General features: G+C 40.9%; 1 protein-coding gene across 1 annotated transcript in view; it reads left to right on the top strand.

The window, feature by feature from the left end:
* SCGN (secretagogin, EF-hand calcium binding protein) overlaps positions 1–22,085 on the top strand; it is a 36,930-nt gene that overhangs the window by 14,199 nt on the left and 646 nt on the right. Inside the window, exons 7-10 of the mRNA XM_068558789.1 lie at positions 10,017–10,072; positions 15,337–15,382; positions 15,630–15,689; positions 17,215–17,283. Coding sequence (XP_068414890.1) covers positions 10,017–10,072; positions 15,337–15,382; positions 15,630–15,689; positions 17,215–17,283 — 231 coding nt within the window. The remainder of the gene's footprint in view (positions 1–10,016; positions 10,073–15,336; positions 15,383–15,629; positions 15,690–17,214; positions 17,284–22,085) is intronic.

Raw genomic sequence — 22,085 nt, 5'->3', positions numbered from 1 at the left:
TACCACTAGGTTCATCTATTTAGGCCTTTAATTGATGTTTCCGAATACTGTATTAATTCTAACAACTCCTCTATAGCACTGGCATTGTTCCTGCTATTTTGTATATCTGATGATTGAGGCTTGGAAAGGGTAAGTAACTAAGTCACCACCAAGTTGAATCCCTAGACTGTTTTATAAAAATCAGATTAACTGGGATATGTTAAATTGCCTAGCCTAAGGCACCAGTTAAACTGGAAGTTGGGCTCTCCTGGCTTTCAACCCTGCATCCTCCTGGCTCTCACTCTGTACTCTGACTACTCCGAACGCTGCTTCCAGCCAAGGGCATCAGCCCCGGGAAGGAAGAATGTGCTCTTGACCATGATACCTTGTAACTGGGCTGGACAGGAGCAAAGCTGATGCCAAGGACAGAATCACACCCCAGGCCAGGATCTCAATCAAGGAAATTAGCTGGCTTCTTACTATGTTGACTTGTTGTAATAGCATGCAAAACGCTGTTTGAAATCCTGAGTAAATAGGTACTTAGCACTAAAGAGTGACGTGGGAAATCCCTGAGAAGCAGGAAGCAGGTTCCCAGCTACAGGGATATCTCTAGTTTCCTTTTGACCTAAGTTCCAGTGAAACCCTCTAATAGAATGAATAATCTGAAAAAGGAAATTAGACTGAAACTGCCTGGGGGAGAGAATAACAAGGAGATTATTCTTCCAGTTGGGCATTTTTTTCAACATTGATTTAACAATGTTAGCACTGGCTGTTGTTATCTTGATTTCATTAATGTTTAAAACAGGCCCTACACAATGAAATGCTTGCATTTAGAATCTCCAGCATGTTTCCAGTATTTCTTTGAATACCTTTGACTCTGAGGGGCTTCCCTCCACCTCCAACTAGAATACTAAGCCACTGCTTTCTGACTTTTTAACATAGCTTGGCTATTTTTTCCTTACTTTTCTCCACCTGGTTCTTGCTCATCCTTCAAGATTTAGTTAGACGTCATCTTGCCCTAGCAGATCTTCCATAACCTTCTTCTATAGTGGATCCAAGTGCCTCTCCTCTGTGCCCCTATAGTATCTTGTGTATTTCACTGTCTTAACATCATAGTCATCCATTTAATTCATTCCACAAATATTCCTCAAATACCTGCTACGCCTCAGGCACTATTCTAGTCATCAAGGATTCAGCAGTGGGTGAAATAGACAAAGGAGAGACTGACACTAACAATAAGCACAATAAATAATAAATTACATTGCCTGATAGAGGGTAATAGCGTTATGGAAAAAATTGAAAAGTAGACCAGGCAAGTGCCAGCAGGGCAGCTAGGATGGGAGTTTGGGGAGGTGTAATTTTCAACAGGGTGGTCAGGGGAGGCCCTTCAAGAAGATGCAACATGAGAAAGGACCAAAGGTGCAGCAAGCAGAGTCCCTGGGTCAGGGGTGTGCCTGGGATTTCCAGGAACAGGAAGAGACCAGTGTGGCTGGAGCAGAGTAAGCAAGGATGAGATGTGGGCCAGACCAGGTTGGGCTTTTGGGGCCACTGTGAGAACTTGGGGATTTAGTTGGAGGGAGATGGAGAGCCACTGGAGGATTTGAAGCAGAGGATGCCATGATCTGGCTGCTGTGTTGAGAAGAGCCCGAAATGGGCAAGGAGGGAATCAGGAAGACCTGTTAAGAGGCCATTGCTCCGTCCAGGTGAGAGAGGATGGCAGCTTGGACCAGGGTCGGGTAGCAGAAGAGATGAGAACTAGATCTGTCTGAAGATGGAATCAGTAGGATTTCCTGATGAAGCAGCTGGGAGTCAAGGATGACGCTGACACTGTTTATGGATCTTGTACTCCACTAGGCTGTGATTCCTCAAGGGCAAGGTGGCATCTTACCTTTGTGTTCTCAGCCCTCCCACGGAGCCTGGCACACAGTGGGCTACTTAATGCGAATTGTCTGAACTGAATTTTCAGTTATTACCTCATAAACAGCTATGAATAAACCCTAACAATATGAGTAAAATTTGCCCTTGGGACCCTCCCGCCTCCCTTGTCTGTGTTGCTTGGGACCCTCCAGCTCCATCATGACTCTTGATCCCTCTTGAGGTGCCTCGCATACTGCATAATGCACATCGCAGCATTTTGCACAGACCCAGCTTTCCTCAAGCAGTGCTTCATGTTCCGAAATTCTCCTTTTTCTCTTTCCTTGTTTAAAACCAGACCCTCCAGGGCAGAACCAGAAAGGGAGCCTGGAAGTGCTGAGCTCCCTCCTTATGTCTCTCACTGGGGTCCTTCATCACAAAGAGTCACCCAGAAGGATCCCAACCAGGCAGTGGGTAGGGGCCGTGCTGAGCCCAAGGGACAGAGACAGACAGGGAGATGGGAGCCCCGAGCTGATGATGGGAGGTAGGAGGGACAGGAGTGAGGGCTAGAGCTGGAGGCATGGAGACAGAGCAGAGCAAATCCAGAAGGGACAGTCAGAGCAGGTCGAGCCTAGTATATGCCCCTGTGGATTCGCAAGTCACGTCACCCTGCTCCTTTTCTTAAGCTGGGTCTGAGATGTTTTTTCTGGGCTGAGAGGTAGGGTCTCAAAGTGACCGAGAATATCCCCTCCCTCACCAAAACCCCACTTTCTTATTGCTGCTCTCAGGTTAGAATGCGCTCTAGTTCATACAAAGATGTGAGCTCGTTCCTTCAACAAATATTTAGGGAGAACCTACCAAGGAAGATACGGTCTCTGACCTTATGGAGTCTTCCAACTGGGAGGAAATTTGGTAAGAATGGGAAAGGGAGCAAACATTCCCTCTGGTCCCTCCCTTTCATCCTCACTGTGTGTATCACTGCCCTAGAGTATTGACCCATAAGTAGGAATTGAGTTCAATTTTCCTTTCAGCCCTTAAATACAGCAATTTCACCTTGAGATCCAATTAAAAGATTCTTGAAAAGTTTTCTGGATTTTTAAAAAAATAAGATGGACTGCAATGAAGCAGCAATTCTAGAGCTTCGGCAAAGGCAGGACAAGAAAAGGTGAGTGGACAAAGGGGAAGGGCCAGGAGAGGGATAAATAAGGAATTTGGGATTAACAGATACACACTACTATATATAAAATAGATAAACAACAAGGACCTACTGTATAGCACAGGGAACTATATTTAATATCTTGTAATAACCTATAACGGGAAAGAATCTGAAAAATATATATATACACACACACGTATGTATAGCTGAATCACTTTGCTGTATACCTGAAACACTGTAAATCAACTATACTTCAATTAAAAAAAAAGGTAGGTGAAAAGAATTAAAGTTAAATTTTTTTAAAGATGTCTTCTTAACAGAGTACACACAGTACTTTATTTTCATTGAAACGTAGCCAGTGTTTGTTCTAGTATTAAATATTTTAATCCTAATAATTGAGAGTTCCTTCTGTGCTGGGCCCTGTGTGAAGCACTTTTCAAACATCTTATTTGATTCTCACATGAACCTTATGAAATAAGTATTTTTAAACCCCTATTTTGTAAATGAAAAAACTGAGGATTATAGGTCAGAGATGATAAGGACGGAGTGGAAATTCAGACCCAAATCCATCTTCAAACTGTATTCAAACCATAACATTCACGTCTGAAAGTCTAAATGTCAAATTATTAAAATGAAAACTTTCAAAAGAGGGAAGGCTGAGCTCTATGAGAGATCAAGAAGAGATACAAATCCCTATGAATAAAGTGAAAAGCAAGGTGAGGGCAAAGCCATGTTAGGAGATTAGGATTCTCTTAGTATTTTTAAAGATAAGATAATACAGGAGCTCTGACAGCCACAACAGAATTTATTACCCAGAAAGACGGATTTTTCTCCTCCTGAAGTCCCTAAATACTCCTAAGAATTGACAGCTTCTTAAACACCAAAAAGGACACAAATGAATGAAAGAAGCAAGAAAGGGTTCCACAAAATTGTTCTGGAGAAAAGAGGAACACTGATTAAACTGGGGAAGGGAGAAAGAGAAGAAGAGTGAATTGTGGCTGCATAAAGCCCCAGGGGTCACCTCAGTCAAACATCCCATTATAAGGGGCAGGAGCAGGCGGGGAGGAGAAATGTAGACTGCTTAGAAAGTCAGTACTGGGCTGAAAAGGGATTCTGCACATCACGCATCAGCCCCGCAGCCCTAGTTGCCCAGAGCTCTTTTCTTCACAGCTCTACAGTTTACATTTAAGAAACCTCAGGCTGGCAGCTCTTACAATGGAATGCCCTGAGCTGAAGAAAACCTATGAAATGAAAAAAGAAATGGCAATGTACACTTTTGATGGCTTTGAGCTTGGATCCAGAAGCTTAGAGTCCTGTGAAGTAGCTGAGGGGAATCCGAGTGGTCTTAGCCAACTTTTGAGTATCTAGAGGTTGAGAAATGACAGTTGACCAAGACTGTCCTGTTTCTCCTGTTATATGTGTCTGTTTCATTGCTAGAACCCTGTGGCTCTTCTGCTCATGTGTGCTGCAGTTAAGTATTCATTTTTGCTCTAAATTGTCCCATGAAGGCCCATGATCAATTAAACTCCAGGTAGCCCCTCACTGGTTCTTTATGAGCTGGGGTGATACGTAAGTGTTGAGGAATCTAGTGAAAGAGTTTCCACCCAAGGATCTGAGTTTGCCCTGAAGACTAGATGAGTTTAATGAGAATTTGGCCCATCTATTTCATTTTTCTTTCTTAAATTGTAAAGGCGACTTATACTTTTCCAATGAACAGATATGGGAACTGGACTACAGTTGTTTTTTTTTTTTAAAGACTCTTTACATTTCCTTAGAGACTTTTAGGTATACTGACTTTTAGAAACTCAACATTCTGAAAAAAAACTTCTAGGATCTGAGCTCTAAGTGATACACCAAGTGTGAAATCACTTTACTGCTGCTTTAATGGCTTTTTAATGAGCAATGGACACAGTCACAGCAACACTGCATTAAAGATTTGGTCCTGAGGTTTATCATCAAATGCTTTACTTAAGAGATGTAACCTACTAATGAATTCAAATTGACCCAAATAAGAATTGGCACACTTGAAAGCTGTCTGAAACGTAACAATCAACAAGTCAAGGCAGAACATCCAATCAGAAGAGAAAAGTTGAGGTCTGCAGACCTTGTCTCATCTAAACTCATAATTACTGTTCTGTACAAGGAAGGAAACTATTAACAAAATCCAATTATGACATCTAATTAAGAGATGCTGCCAACACCTGGCAGGGGGAAAGATTAGCTGTCTGAGTAGAATATTATTTGGTAATACTGAGCTTTGTAAAATGTAAGGTAATACATGTGGGAGATATTAAGCTCACGTACCTAATTAGAGCATGGAACTTGAACTACTGTAAAACAATAAATTAAAATCTGAGAATGTGGCAGGCAAAGAGAATACCCCCATCCTCTACCCTGGTCCCAGCTCTCATCCTTCATGCCTGGATTAAAGCACCTGACTTCCTAGCTGCTTCCTTCCCCCTAGGTCTCTGATCCAGGCTAATCTGAGACACGTCTGTGCTTTTTTTTTTTTTTTTTTTTAATTTAATTTTTATTGGAGTCTAGTTGATTTACAATGCTGTGTTAGTTTCAGGTGTACAGCAAAGTGAATCAGTTGTACATATACATATATCCACTCTTTTTTTAGATTCTTTTCCCATATAGGCCATTACAGAGTATTGAGTAGAGTTCCTTGTGCTATATAGTAGGTTCTTATTAGTTATCTATTTTATATATAGTAGTGTGTATATGTCAGTCCCAATCTCCCAATTTATCCCCCCCTCCGCCACCAGGTTGTCTTGAAATCTCTTCTATTCCATGTCCACCCTCACTCTACTGTTGATCTCAACCAGTCTGATGGTTTTGAATACTAACTAAAGGTGACTGCCTCCAATTTATAGCTCTGACTCAGAGCACTTCCCTGAGCTGCCTGCATATACTTGGATGTGTGTCTCCACTTGGATGTGTGTCTCCACTTGGATGCCCAATAAGCCTCTCAAACATAGCATGTCCAAAACTGACATTCTGACCTTCCCCCCCAGTCCTGTTCCATTGGTGATCTTCCTCAGCCCAGTGAATGTGAACTATACCTTTCAAGTTGCCCCTCCTTCAAGATTTGTCTGAAGTCCCATCTCCTCTCTCAGTGTTCTTCAATATTCTAACACATTGTTCTGTTTCTTTGACTCAGTGGTCATGGAGATAATGCTGAATCTTATTTCAGATATTCATTTTTGCCTCTCCAATTACATTGTAAGCTCCTAAAAGCCTGTACCACCTTAATGATTTTTGACAATCTCTCACAGTGCCTCACATGTTGTTAGACACATGGTAATTATTCAACATACAATTGTTGATTCAGTAATATGGGGGGGGGCCCTCTAAATCCTTTTTGAGATTGTGTCTGGCAACAATTTCCAGACTTTTTAAGAATGGGGAACTCTTTTTAAGTAAAAAAAAATGATAACCGATAAGGAGTGATTTCTAAGAATACTGCTTAATGGAAAAAAGCAAGTTGCAAAATAATACATAGAATGTGGTCCTATTTGTCCAGAAAAATAAAGATGGACATATTAAAATGTTTAAAAAGTTTCTGGAAGGATACACAGTCCTGTGAATGGTAGTTAGCTTTACAACAGGGACGGGAAGGACTTATACTTTGTACTCTTCACTCTGCTGAACTATCTGCATAATTTTGACCTTGCACTGCATCTCAAATTATCATTTAGCAATTGTTTAAAAAATTCACGGACTGCCTCTCCCACCACATGACAATAGTCATACTTTGGATCTACCGTTTCTGGTAAGAAGTTACTATTTGGGTTGGCCAAAAAGTTCGTTCAGGTTTTTCTGTAAGATGTTACGGAAAAACCTGAATGAACTTTTTGGCCAACCCGATATTAACCCAGCAATGGTTTTAAATGAATTTACGTTTCACAGTCACCATGGCATCTTTAAAGAATCAAAAAATTAAGGTAAACCTATTATTCAATCTAAGGAGAATGCTGGGTAGATCTATAGTCTCTGAGGGGTCTCTCGAGGGGAACCATAGGTCTACAGAATTTTAAGGAGTTTGTCAGTAAGTCACTGTGTTCCATTTCCAGGAGACTTTATAGAACCTTTCATGTACTTAGTACTCAAAATGTGTGGATGTTCAATCTTGGAAAAGGCAGTGGCAGAAGTGAGAACAGTGGTTAAGGGCCCTTCACAACCTTTCAACAATCAGCCCTTCAGAATGGAATCTTGTCCCCACCGCCAGCACCGTGAATCACCACAGCCCTCCAGGAGGGACCTGTGCCACGAGCATGTGACCACTAAGGTCAGAGGGAAACTCACATAAATAGAATCTTTTTTTGCTTTCCCAGGGAAAGAAGGGCAATCAGAAAAGGTAAACACCACATCTCTGGCATAATCTATAGCACCAGATGTTTTATTTCATAACCAACCATGAAGCAAACTACATTAACCATAAGCTACCCAGACTCTATAAAGCTAAGAGCCTGGTTTATGGGAAGAGCTCTAGAGCTCTGGTGACAGATATGCTTAGATTCAAATCTTGCTACTTTCTTAGACAAATCAATCTTTCTACATTCCAGTTTCTTGCATGTGTGGCATGCAGCTATTTCTTACCTTCTGAGAATGTGGTGATGATTAAATGAAATAACATACAAAGTTTTGGCTGCTCTACAAATGGTCACTATTAGAGTTTTAAAAATTAGGAAGCCATTATGCCCACCCCCCCACACCACCAAATTGCCAAACATTCAAAATTCATCAAAGGTCGTTAGTAACTTCCGTGAATTAGTACGGACCTGTTTACAGACAACTTTCTCAGTTACTGAGATCATGAACTATTAGGAGCCTACTCTTCCCTCCTTCTTAGAAACCGGTCATTTTCTGAGGCTTTTTCTTTTTCATAATCAAGTTTTGGGAGGAAGAAAATCCTGGTAAATTCATATACCTGGATTAGCAACCAGCTGCTACTCTACTGATGGCTTCTGGTGGAAGATACCCTCGTGGTGGTTGCAGTGAACTTGCATATGAAACAGTGCTGTGGTGCGTGTAATTTGGGTGTTCTGAACACCACCGTTCAGTAGTCATATAGCATCCCCTGAGGAGATGCTGACCATCAATTACTCAGGGGTGAAGTGCAAGGGCAGGTGCCACCGAGGTCCCTGGATACCTAAGAACCCAGTCTTCCCAAGAACTCAGTCCTCCCATTAGCCACACCGGAACCTGCTCTGAAGGACTCTGTTTGCTGACTTTACCAGGAAAAGTGCTCAGCATCAATCTTGCTCCCCTTCAACTGCTTTGACAAAGTCATGAAATCATTAATTTTCAGAGCTGGATGCAATCGGGGCCCTAATTCGGTCAGTGGTTATTGGACTGCTGGGTTCCAAGAAACCCTTGGGCTCAGAGGCAATACTTCAGGATTGAGAGGGAACCTAGAGGACAAAGCTCCAGCCCACTTCCAGCCACTACTTGTACAGCTCCACTTCTTTGCTTTATACATTCAAGCACCACACAGAATTTCATTTGAAAATAGGGTTCTTCTGATAGGGAAAGTTAAAATCATGGGCACAGTAATAGCTGAAGAAGCTGCACCCAAAGAGATCATATGACTTTACTAATGTGACAAGAGGTCTGATTTCTGGTCTGGTGCAATAGGCATGTCTCAAGCTTCCCTTGTTATGCATATTTCCTGTAGTCAAAGATGTCCCAGTCAACTAGAAGAGGAGACACAGGGGAATAGGTGTATTAATCACCCCCATGTGTACACACACAGGGATAGTAAAATTAAGCAAGTGACTTTTTTTTTCCTGATTCTGATCCTTAAGTGAACCACATAACCAATTTTCTGATGGGCAGAAGCATAATTTACACATTAGTGTTCAGTTCTTCCTTGAGCCAATTTTGAGCAAAGGGCTTTTCCCCCTTATATTTGCGGTGTAAATTTGCACACCAATGAAGATGGGCCCATGTCTTTCAAGGTGAGCTATTATTTGCTTAAAACTCAAGATAATCTAGCTTTCTAAGAATGAACCTCTTATATCTTGCTTAAAACTTTGTCTGATCTACACAAGAGGAAGGAGATATGGGGATATATGTATATGTATAGCTGATTCACTTTGTTATAAAGCAGAAACTAACACACCATTATAAAGCAATTATAGTCCAATAAAGATGTTAAAAAAAAAACAAATTTAGCCTGATCTAATAAATTCAAACAGCCTCTTTGAATAAGGCTAAGTCTCTGCAAAAGGAAAAGCTCAGTCTCTTAGATTTCTCAGTCCTCTGGATCCAACCCAGACCCTTCTCTAAAAATGTCATCAAGCTGGGTAAGTAGAGAAAAAACAGCTTATAGGACCTCATGGTGAAGGGGAGGAGTCGAGGTCCCAAGTCACAATGCTCTGGTTTCCATGGTGATGTCTGTTGACCACACAGTTGCTGCTACTTGGCTGACATTCATGGTTGAAGCCATCCTCTAACTCTTGCTGGATGCAGATCACTAATTCTCTGCCATATCCTCCTTCCAGCTTGCTGACTCTGTGATCCACCCGCATCCTCTGTTCCAGCATCATCTCATACTCAGCTGGCCCCATGGAAGGTCCACTGGTCCTTGACTCAGCCTCCAAACCCTTGGGTGCTCAGAGGGTCCCAGGAAAGCTAAGCCCCAGCAACTCTGTCCACTCAATGTTGTCCTTCCTTAGCTAGTTCTCCCCTCCCTCCAGATCCCCTTCCAGCAGAGCGAGGTCACACATCTACTTTACTCTGCCATCTCTGCTTCTCTCTCTCTTTTCCTTCCTACAATCCTCTGAGGCCTACACAGGGCAGACTTTCTCCTTCATCATATCCCCCTCAGCTACTTTTGCTTTCATGGAAAACTATTTCTGCTATACTCTATAGAGAGTACTCTATGATATGAGTCAACCTCAGCCAATTCAGACAAATATAGAACCAGAAGAGCAAAACAGAAAAGCACTTTAATGACTTTCAAAATAAATTCCCATTACAAGTATTTCTTACACTCCTTTCCCCTTCTGCATTCCAGATGAAGATCTTTGACAAAAATAATGATGGCCGGTTGGATCTTAATGACTTGGCAAGGTGAGTAGTGTGAAAATGGTGTCATAGATTCAGAAACATGTTCCTAGGGGTTTACTGACAGCATACACTTCTTTTTGAAAGGCAGAGATCAAGTCTCACCTGAAGTCTTAAAGAATAGGTGAATCTTTAGGGGTAACAGATACCTTTGTGAAGATCATAAAAGCACTTCTTCCCAGAAAAGCACAATGCACAACATTTTCAAAATATTTTATAAATGGGCGAGCCCTGCCCTCAAAGGCCAGACATTCATGGTCCTACATAAGGATCCCACAACAAAAAAAAAGTCCTGAATCCCATTCACTGGTTCTGAGAATACTGAATAGTTAGTTCAGGACAGAGAACAACAGAGTCAGACTCACAGCTGCACCCTGTGGTCTGAGTGCTGGCGTATCCTCTGTGGGGCACCAAGTGTCTGCAGGCTAGAAGTGGAAGAGGGGAGGATGACGGCAGAAGTGGTCCAGTATCTGCAAAAGTGCTGCCTGTGAGGCTGGTATTGTGACACATGATGATGTCAGCATGTTTCTGTCAAGTCTAGCCGACCCCAAAACAACCTCTGATTGTCCACAAAAAGGAAAAAAGAGATTCTGAGCAGATAGTTGAAATCATTGGATCAAGAATACATGGATAAGGAGGAACACTCCCAAACTCATTCTATGAGGCCACCATCACCCTGATACCAAAACCAGACAAAGATTTCACAAAGAAAGAAAACTACGGGCCAATATCACTGATGAACATAGATGCAAAAATCCTCAACAAAATACTAGCAAACAGAATCCAACAGCACATTAAAAGGATCATAAACTATGATCAAGTGGGGTTTATCCCAGGAATGCAAGGATTCTTCAATATACGCAAATCAATCAATGTGATACACCATATTAACAAATTGAAGGAGAAAAGCCATATGATCATCTCAATAGATGCAAAGAAAGCTTTCGACAAAATTCAACACCCATTTATGATAAAAACCCTCCAGAGAGTAGGCATAGAGGGAACTTTCCTCAACATAATAAAAGCCATATATGACAAACCCACAGCCAACATCATCCTCAATGGTGAAAAACTGAAACCATTTCCACTAATATCAGCAACAAGACAAGGTTGCCCACTCTCACCACTATTATACAACATAGTTTTGGAAGTTTTACCAACAGCAATCAGAGAAGAAAAAGAAATAAAAGGAATCCAAACTGGAAAAGAAGAAGTAAAGCTGTCACTGTTTGCAGATGACATGATACTATACATAGAGAATCCTAAAGATGCTACCAGAAAACTACTAGAGCTAATCAATGAATTTGGTAAAGTAGCAGGATACAAAATTAATGCACAGAAATCTCTTGCATCCCTATACACTAATGATGAAAAATCTGAAAGTGAAATTAAACACTCCCATTTACCATTGCAACAAAAAGAATATCTAGGAATAAACCTACCTAAGGAGACAAAAAACTTGTATGCAGAAAATTATAAGACACTGATGAAAGAAATTAAAGATGATACCAACAGATGGAGAGATACACCATGTTCTTGGACTGGAAGAATCAACATTGTGAAAACGACTATACCGCCCAAAGCAATCTACAGATTCAATGCAATCCCTATCAAACCACCACTGGCATTTTTCCAGAACTAGAACAAAAAATTTCACAATTTGTATGGAAACACGAAAGACCACGAATAGCCAAAGCAATCTTGAGAAAGAAAAACAGAGCTGGAGGAATCAGGCTCCCTGACTTCAGACTATACTACAAGGCTACATAATCAAGACACTATGGTACTGGCACAAAAACAGAAATATAGATCAATGGAATAGGATAGAAAGCCCAGAGATAAACCCATGCACATATGGTCACCTTATCTTTGATAAAGGAGGCAAGAATATACAGTGGAGAAAAGACAGCCTCTTCAATACGTGGTGCTGGGAAAACTGGACAGCTACATGTAAAAGAATGAAATTAGAACACTCCTTAACACCATACACAAAAATAAACTCAAAATGGATTAAAGACCTAAATGTAAGGCCAGACACCATCAAACTCTTAGAGGAAAACATAGGAAGAACACTCTTTGACATAAATCACAGCAAGATCCTTTTTGACACACCTCCTAGAGAAATGGAAATAAAAACAAAAATAAACAAATGGGACCTAATGAAACGTAAAAGCTTTTGCACAGCAAAGGAAACCATAAACGAGATGAAAAGACAACCCTCAGAATGGGAGAAATATTTGCAAATGAAGCAACTGACAAAAGATTAATCTCCAAAATATACAAGCCACTCATGCAGCTCAATATCAAAAAAACAAACAACCCAATCCAAAAATGGGCAGAAGACCTAAATAGACATTTCTCCAAAGAAGATATACAGATTGCCAACAAACACATGAAAGAATGCTCAACATCATTAATCATTAGAGAAATGCAAATCTAAACTACAATGAGATATCATCTCACACCAGTCAGAATGGCCATCATCAAAAAATCTACAAACAATAAATGCTGGAGAGGCTGTGGAGAGAAGGGAACCCTCTTGCACTGTTGGTGGGAATGTAAATTGATACAGCCACTATGGAGAACAGTATGGAGGTTCCTTAAAAAACTAAAAATAGAACTACCACACGACCTAGCAATCCCCCTACTGGGCATATACCCTGAGAAAACCATAATTCAAAAAGAGTCATGTACCAGAGTGTTCATTGCAGCTCTATTTACAACAGCCAGGACATGGAAGCAACTTACGTGCCCATCAACAGATGAATGGATAAAGAAGATGTGGCACATATATACAATGGAATATTACTCAGCCATAAAAAGGAATGAAACCGAGTTATTTGTAGTGAGGTGGATGGACCTAGAGACTGTCATACAGAGTGAAGTAAGTCAGAAAGAGAAAAATAAATACCGTATGCTAACACATATATATGGAATCTAAAAAAAAAAAAAAGATGGTTCTGAAGAACCTAGGGGCAGGACAGGAATAAAGACGCAGATGTAGAGAATGGACTTGAGGACACGGGAAGGGGGAAGGGTAAGCTGGGACGAAGTGAGAGAGTGGCATGGACTTATATATACTACCAAATGTAAAATAGATAGCTAGTGGGAAGCAGCCGCATAGCACAGGGAGATCAGCTCGGTGCTTTGTGACCACCTAGAGGGGTGTGATAGGGAGGGTGGGAGGGAGGGAGATGCAAGAGGGAAGAGATATGGGGACATATGTATATGTATAACTGATTCACTTTGTTATAAAGCAGAAACTGACACACCATTGTAAAGCAATTATACTCTAATAAAGATATTAAAAAAAAAAAAAAGAATACATGGATAGAACCCTTAGGGGGAGCAACTATAATACCAGGTTCCTCAGGGTCAGGCTGGATGGCAATTGTACACTGAACAGTGAAGCAGAGCACTAGTCATGGCCATTCTATCCCTGTGATAAACAAAAAGCCCCCCTGCAGATTTACAAACACCCCCTACTATAGTCCTCCCTAGCTGGTAGGGACTATGCCTTAATCTCCTGAATAGCTTCTCACGCAGTGGAGTGTTATGTACATGGGAGGATTCAATGAATAGTTCTGGACTGAAGAAAGGGTTAAGTGGCATTGGACAGAGATGCAAAGCAATAAGACAGTTACTACATTATTTTAAAACCAATTTGCTATGGAATTTGAAAATGACAATTAGGGTAAGGAGAATAAAGATGTTCATGTCCTAATTCCCAGGACCAGTGAATACTTTATGTTATATGGCAAAGATAACTAAGGTTGCAGATAGAATTAAGGTTGCTAATTAAAAACCTTAAAATAAAGAGATTATTCTGGAGTACCTGGGTAGGTGCAGTGTGATAACAAGGGACCTTTAAACATGTAAGGAGGAGGCAAAAGATCAGAATCACAGAGAAATTTGAAGATGTTATATTGCTGGCTTTGAAGTAGAGGAAGGGGCCATAAGCCAAAGAATGCAGGCAGCTTCTAGAAGCTGAAAAGGGCAGGGAAACAGATTCTCCCCTAGAGCCTCCATAAGGAATACAGCCCCGTCAACACCTTGAAACACCAGTGAAATCCATTTCAGACTTCTGAGTTCCAGTACTGTAAGATATTAATTTGTGTTGTTTTAAGCCACTAAGTTTGTGGTAATTTGTTATAGCAGCAATAAGAAACTAATTCAATGACAAAAGGTCTTAAAACATTTACACATGGGAATCTTCTTTCTCTACCCCCAGCTGTGAAATGTAGCCCTATTACTCCTATACAATCACCTCTCGAGTATATGTCCTCTAACTGGCAACATACTTTAGACTGCTTGGTGCCAGCAAATAGATGAGGACAGTATTCCTTGCAGAGTCTCAGGATATTCTACCCTCTATTTGGCTCAACTTAATTCTCTCTACCCTGGGCATCCAAAGGAGTAAAACTTTCCAAATAGTTGTATGATATTTTTTCTGCCTTTCTCTCTATATACCCATGATTATAAATTCAACACAAATCCAATGCTTTAGTCTTTTGAAACTGATTCTATTCCACTGAAGTACAATTGTAGTTATGCAGGAAAGAGAAATACATAACTTTTTATTGAGTATAATTTATATACTATATAATTTACCCTTTTAAAAAGTGTAGTTATGGCTATTCTGAATCCCTTGCATTTCCACATGAATTGCAGATCATCAATTATCAGATTATCAATTTCTGCAAAAAAAGGCAACTGGGATTTTTATAGGAATTGTGTCGGATCTGTAGATAAATTTGAGGAGCATTGCCATCTTAAAAATATTAAGTCTTCTAACTCATGATCACAGGATGTCCTTAATACTATTATTTAGTTCTTCTTTGTTTTTCTTCAACATTGTTTTATAGTTTTCAGTCTATAAGTCTTAGGTCTCTTTTATCATATTTATTCCTAAGTATTTTATTCTTCTTGATACTGTTGTAAATGGAATGGTATTCTTAATTTCTCTTTTGGATTGGCCATTACTAGTATATCGAAATACAACTGAATTTTGCATATTGATCATGTACCTAAAACCTTGCTGGAATTTTTAGATGTCTCTCTATGGTGACTACTAATCCCTGTGAAAGTCTTTCCCGTCTTTATTTGTTTTTATATTGTACAAATTCCTGTTTTTTAAGCACCTACCCTATTCTGCAGAATAACCTGGACATTGCCTGCCATTTCCTCACACCAGAGTTATAAATCTACTTGTAATTGAGAGTTGATAGATCATCATGTGGATGACTTTTTTTTTTTTCCCCCCCATTTAGGATTCTGGCTCTTCAGGAAAATTTCCTTCTCCAGTTTAAAATGGATGTAAGTGGTGGCATTTCTCTAGGTGGATTTGTATCGTTCATGTTGCTCTATAGATTTGAGAGGGAGGGAAGAAAGGTAGCTAATTGTATTGCCCTTAATTTATCTAGAGACTGATAAGGCTCAGTGTCAGAACTAAGGGATTAGGAACTGTTGACTCAAAGTTTATAAAAGTTGTCTAAGACCCTGGAAGAATTGTACAACGGAAGTTTCACACTGCTGATTGACATAATGCTTTCTCCATATACAGGCTTGTTCCACTGAAGAAAGAAAGAGGGACTTTGAGAAAATCTTTGCTCACTATGATGTCGTAAGTGTGCCTTTTCAATATGTTGTGCTGGCCATCTTTAGGTAGGAAGCTTTTTTAGCCCTTATGTGGGGTCATCCTACTTACAGACCCTAAATTTATATAATGAACAGCAATCGCACATGTGTGTTGCTATGTCAAGGTACCCTCAGCTTCTCTATGAAACTCCTGAGAACTAAGTAAAAATAGACATAGGAGTACTTATGGTGGAGAAGAGAATAAAATCACATTATTATTATTTTGCTCCTTGTAACCAAGCTAAAAGAAAGTTTCTCCTTCTTGGTCTCTATCTATCATAGTATGCTCAAACACAAAAGCAAACAGTCAAATAAAAAAACACAACCAACCTAAAGAAATAGGGGGAAAGTCAGGCATATTTGGCACAAAATGTATTTCTCTTATAAGACTATCATTTGGTCCTTCTTTAGAGGCGAGAAAATAATAATTCTAAAGAACGAAGTATGGCAAATAGATTGAATTTCTTGAGGACAAGGTGGGATAATGCACGGAGCAAGGAAAACAAAAAGAAAGTTGAGAAAGGTCATAAGAGATCCTGAAACTAATCAGACTGGATATCTGTGTGTCATACTCTGAGCAGAAAAGAAAATCACCTGGAAGAGGCAGTCTAGCAAACTGTTTAAGTATATAGGACTCTGTGACCAATTACCTGGGTTTGAATCACGGCTCATGAGCTGTGTGACCTTGGGCAAATTTCTTAACCTCTCTGTGCCTCATTTTCCTTATCTATAAAATTAGGGTGATGGGGATAATGATAATACCTACCTCATGGACTTCTTATATGAGAATTAAATGAATTCATGTTCGTAAGCTCTTCGAGGAGTTCCTGGCATGTGGCAAGTACTGTATTAGTGTCTGGTAAATACACTAAGGGAATGAGTTTTTATATTATGTTAAAGGTTCAGGATTAGAAAACCTTGAAGAGAATGGATGACTTATCATTAACTGGAACTTTAGAGAAGAAACTGTAATATGTTAATATGTATTATATTTTATAGGCATTCTTATAAAATGGGTAGAAAAAATAAAAGATTTTATGCATGAACCATATAGTAATTCTAATATGCTCACTCAATCTAGTCTCTCTTGAATTTAAAATGTGTTTTGATACTCATTAAATCATTGCTAAATCATAAAGCAAAATTTTAAAATGTCAACCTATCCTTCAAAGGATCAGTGGATGTTCAATTAGCACTAGTCTGAACTGAGTCCTAGTATTTGGGAAGCAAATAAAGTCGGTACATGTCATATTAATGCTATTTGTAAGAGCCAAGGAACTCAAAACTACTGCTTCCCATTTGGTTAAATGGAGGGAGTCATTTACAGTGAGTGCTTCTGATTTATGTGGAGCATTCACATCCTGCAGAGAGACGATAAGTTGGAACATGCCATTTCCAAACTTGTTTGCAGTCACAAAAGAATACTGATTTGGTCTATTTGTATACTTTATTCTTTAAGCTTTCTGACTTAAGAAAATGATATTTGGTTGATTGGATCTTTTATTTTTCAGAGTAAAACTGGAGCCCTAGAAGGCCCAGAAGTGGATGGGTTTGTCAAAGACATGATGGAGCTTGTCCAGGTAACTTCACGAGGCTGTGTAGATCATCCCCATCATGGATTGGGGTTGACGTTTTGACTCCACTGTTTATTTTGGGGAATCAGTAGGGCCAAAGATTAATGCTGGAGAAGATCTAGGGATGTAGTCTGTTTAACAGACTTAGAGCTTTCAAACTTTGAAGCCCAAAAAATCTCTCTTCTCTCTTAAGATCACTTGTAGTTTCAGTTAAGTGAAGCCCCCATAGAAGCTTCTTGTTACCATCATTTGAATGTCATCTGTTTTACCAAAGGAGCACAGTGCCACTATATATCTTACTGCTTTATTTTTCGATTACAGAAAGTCCTTCTCCTGTGGACTTGGTTATTAGAATAACTAAAACTTTTAATTTCATGTAATAAATCCCATACTTGGGATTCTCTCTCTCTCTCTCTCTTTTTTTTTTTTTTTTACACCAAGGGGCTGCTCTAACACCTAGCCTAAGATGGCTGTTTTACCTAGCAAGGCAGTGATTGGGACTGATGATATTTAGATTATATCTACATCACAGAGCTGTTTCACGTAGGGTAAACAATGTTTAAAAAAGTAATCTCCTTTGAGATCCTGATGAATTGTACTGACTGGCTGCACGATCCAGTTAAACAGGTACTTTCCAACTCCTGTGTGGGTGTTTTTCTATGAGACTGTATAGACACTGAATTTCATAGTCTCATATCCTTAGGGATTTCTTTTGAGGTCTGTATAGGACACAATGGTCGTTTCCTGATTGGCCCAGATGGCAATAAATTTGAATAGCAACAATTATTAACGGTTTTGGAGTCTCAGACCTTTTTGAAAAACCTGATTAAAACTATGGGGTTTTGCCATGGAAAAATGCCCAGATACCGATTTTTGCGTAAATCTCCAGGAAGTTTACATACTGCAGTTAAGCAGGCATGGATGAGATTTTTCTTATCAGGATGCCTCCTAACTCTCATTAGTTCCATCCCAACTGGCCCCTTGCCACTTCTTTGTCCCCTTCACGCGGTGCTCCCGTTGGAGATTTCACCAACATTTGCGCAGCCAGGATAGTTGCTGGGTGTTGGTGCGATATTGCCTTTTACACTGCTTGCTAAATTAAAATCCCATTTCACTCATTACCTATTTAATGCCAGAATGACTTCTATAATAGAAAGTGAGCAATTATCCATGGGACACTAAAGGTGCACAGCAGAAGCCCTTGCCTAACTGGAGTTTTAAGTTGCTTTTGATAGAATAATGGGATGGGGAGCCTGTTTTCCAGAGCTGTGTGGCCTCCTCTTTGCCGTGGAGCGAGGGCCCCTGATTGCCTGAGTGTAGAGCCCAGAGGCTTCAGATCCTTACAGATCCTTTCAATTATCTTTCACTGTCTCTGGGTTTGGTAATGGCTTCCAAAGGTTAATGGGAGATGATGGAAGTAAAACCTAAACCAGCAACGGAGCAGAGAAGACATTTTTCTAGAGAAAATTAAAGGGAAAAATTCATGACCATCTAAAAATCTGAGCTGGAGGCAGAAGTCCGCCTCACTCTTTGATGGACTTATATCACCTCTATGGGAAATCAGAGAATCCCCACCACTTTTGTCCTTGCCCCTCTATTTCTGTGGAGCTACTGGGGCAACAAAAAAGCACTTCTCCATGTCAGTACCAGACAATTTGAGACAGCTGGTTTCTAAGGGTTGGGTCAGACTGTGGTCAGTAATACAAAAGCAGTTTATAGGAGGCTGATCTGTTGAGCTAAAAAGTATGTACGCAGTAATTAGTTACTAATGTTCTCCCCTGAAGCCAGATGATTGAGGGTGCCTGTCTTTATTGGATCTTTCTAGTCTTCCAGGTTGCTTAAATATATATTCACATACAATTTGAAAGATGTAGTGAAGTATGACCATTGGGTCACTGAGACCCTGACATTGAGACCACTGAGGATCTGACATTTCTCAGCTTCATAAGCTGGAGCCATCTCCTGTGACTATTTTCTTTATTTTCATCTTATAAGAAAGGGTCACAGCGCAGTGGCTGGGAATCCGCCTGCCAATGCAGGGGTCGCGGGTTCGAGCCCTGGTCTGGGAGGATCCCACATGCCGCGGAGCAACTAAGCCCGTGAGCCACAACTACTGAGCCTGCGCGTCTGGAGCCTGTGCTCCGCAATGGGAGAGGCCGCGACAGTGAGAGGCCCGCGCACCGCGATGAAGAGTGGCCCCCACTTGCCGCAACTGGAGAAAGCCCTCGCACAGAAATGAAGACCCAACACAGCCAAAAATAAATAAATTAATTAATTTAAAAAAAAAAAAAAGAAAGGGCCACAGGACAATTAAACCAGTATCTGGGATTTATTTTAAAAGCAACTATCAGAGCATGCCATGGGGTCAGCAGGGAGCTGGTTCAGTTTCTAAACATACAGTCTTGGTCAGGATCCCCAATGTTTGCAATAATAACCCTGAAGTAAGCTTATTTTATAGCCTTTTAGTTCTTGTACAGTCATATATGATGCATATGTTGAATTTGTGTTAACAAAATTATTTGGTTACCAGAACACCCACCCTTTTCTTTAACCTCTGGAAAATGCTACCCTAGGCTGTCCTCCATCAGTGTGATCTGATAGCAAGTCCCTGAGGGAGCAGACACCATAATTTCTACACGAGACTTTTTGAAAGCCTGTAGCTCACTTAGCACAGCAAGAAAATCAACACAAGAATCTACAACCTAAACTAGAAAGTGGGAAGGCAAGACATTGAAGATTCCAAGCACCCACCAAGGAGAAGTAGCAATGTGAACAAAAATGTTGGAAACCAAATAAAAGGGATGCCAGAGATGACCAGGGTGTCTGCCTGGAGATGATGAGAGGTCCTGCCCCCAGGCCTCCAAAAGTTTATTCTTTTCCCTGCTAGATACACCATCTGCTTTTCTCTGTTGTTGACAAGAAGATGGTTGGCAAGAGGGGACTCATAGAGGCCTTAGATCAGGAACCTGCATGCATTTATATTGGCAACTTGTTATTAAAATGGAGGCCCTCAGTGGTTTCAAATGATTTGTCTTCTGTGATCCAAGCATTTTTTTAGCAGTGGCATTCAGTCCTCCTGAATCCTGGTGATTTGTCAAGCATTAAAAACATAACTCAAGGGCTTCCCTGGTGGCGCAGTGGTTGGGAATTAGCCTGCCAATGCAGGGGTCACGGGGTCGAGTCCTGGTCCGGAAAGATCCCACATGCTGCGGAGCAACTAAGCCCGTGCACCACAACTACTGAGCCTGAGCCCTAGAGCCTGCGAGCCACAACTACTGAGCCCTCGTGCCACAACTACTGAAGCCCACATGCCTAGAGCCCATGCTCCGCAACAAGAGAAGCCACCACAATGAGAAGCACGCCCACCGCAACGAGGAGTAGCCCCCGCTCGCCGCAACTAGAGAAAGCCCGCGTGCAGCAAAAAAGACCCAAGACAGCCAAAAATAAACAAAAATGTAAAACCCCCACAAAACCCAAAACCCACAACTCAAAACATCCAAAGAAACTTCCTTTATACACATACCCACATTCATACCCACAACTGCCTCCCCAACACATGCCTGCACACAACCTAAGATATTTCTACTCACTTAAAGGAAACAAATTAGAAAAAAAAAAAAAAAAGAGCTTAGAATAGTTTGGCATTACATAAATGCCTTGGCAAATTAATATATGCTAATATGTACATGACTACCACCCGAGTCTTTTCTAAGTGTGGGAATTTACTAAAAGGATCCTGGGGCAGGGTGTCACTTGCTGCAGAAAGGATTTAGCAAAAGTGGTTTGAGGATACTGAAAACCAAATATCCCCACTTGTAACCGTACAACAAATGAGCCTCTAATACAGAGCCACAGAGTGTAGCTTGCTGTGTTCAGGACCTCTAGGCCACATTTCCTCAGGCCACGTCTATACCTGCCTGGCACTGACACCCAGGGAGCTATCCTCTAGAGCCCCGACAAAGAGAACCTATTGACAATGTGTTACGTGTTAGCCTCTTAGTCCAAACACTCAGGTATTCTCGGCAGAGGAGTGAAGTTCGCCAGGTTTAGCTTCTGGCCCCAGACCCTTTCACCTCCTGATATCTCCCAGAATCCTGCCCCACTTCGGCGTTTCTTCTTCTTGCTCTGCCGTATGGCTCCCCGTTCCTGGTGTTCCCTCCCCTCCTTCGCTCTGTTAAAACCTGCTATCAGGGGTAGATTTCGTGTCAGTCATTTACCCTGTGGGACGGTGCAAATTAGCTTGTCTTAATATGGCTGTCTAGTTGCAGAATGAAAGGTTTTGTTTCCTACTGCAGGTTTTCTAGAGCTTTCTTTGCAAGTGAGGAAACCTTGGGGTGGGGTTGGGTGATGAGGGCTGCTTCCAAGAGTTCCTGAAATCAAACCCTGCAGAGTGAGCCTCTGCTGCTCACTCATAACTAGTCCACGATCAAGGCGTTTGGAAACCTGATTTTTTCCTTTCTCTCCGGACACTGACTTTTAAATTTAGATTCATCACCATGCATACAGCTTCACTAGGCCAGCGATTTCGCCACGAGAGCAATGAGAACTGGTGAAATGAGCACTTAACCGGAGACAAAAGACTTGGGATCAAAAATGCCGTTGCCTCTTTCTAGCTTGGCAAGATGTCTCAGCTCTTTCTGAGCCTCCGCGTCCTAATCTGTAAACGAGGCATAATCATTTACTTTGCAAAGTTACCGCGAGGATTAAATAAAATAACCTAGGGAGAATCACTTAGTTCCAGCATTGCTCACTTTTGCAGGCCTTTGAGTTTAGAATATTTTCCTAGCTGACCTGATTCACAATTCCTT

The sequence above is a fragment of the Eschrichtius robustus genome, chromosome 12, assembly GCF_028021215.1.
Source record: "Eschrichtius robustus isolate mEscRob2 chromosome 12, mEscRob2.pri, whole genome shotgun sequence".
NCBI lineage: Eukaryota > Metazoa > Chordata > Mammalia > Artiodactyla > Eschrichtiidae > Eschrichtius > Eschrichtius robustus.
This window is presented reverse-complemented; position numbering and strand designations above follow the sequence as displayed.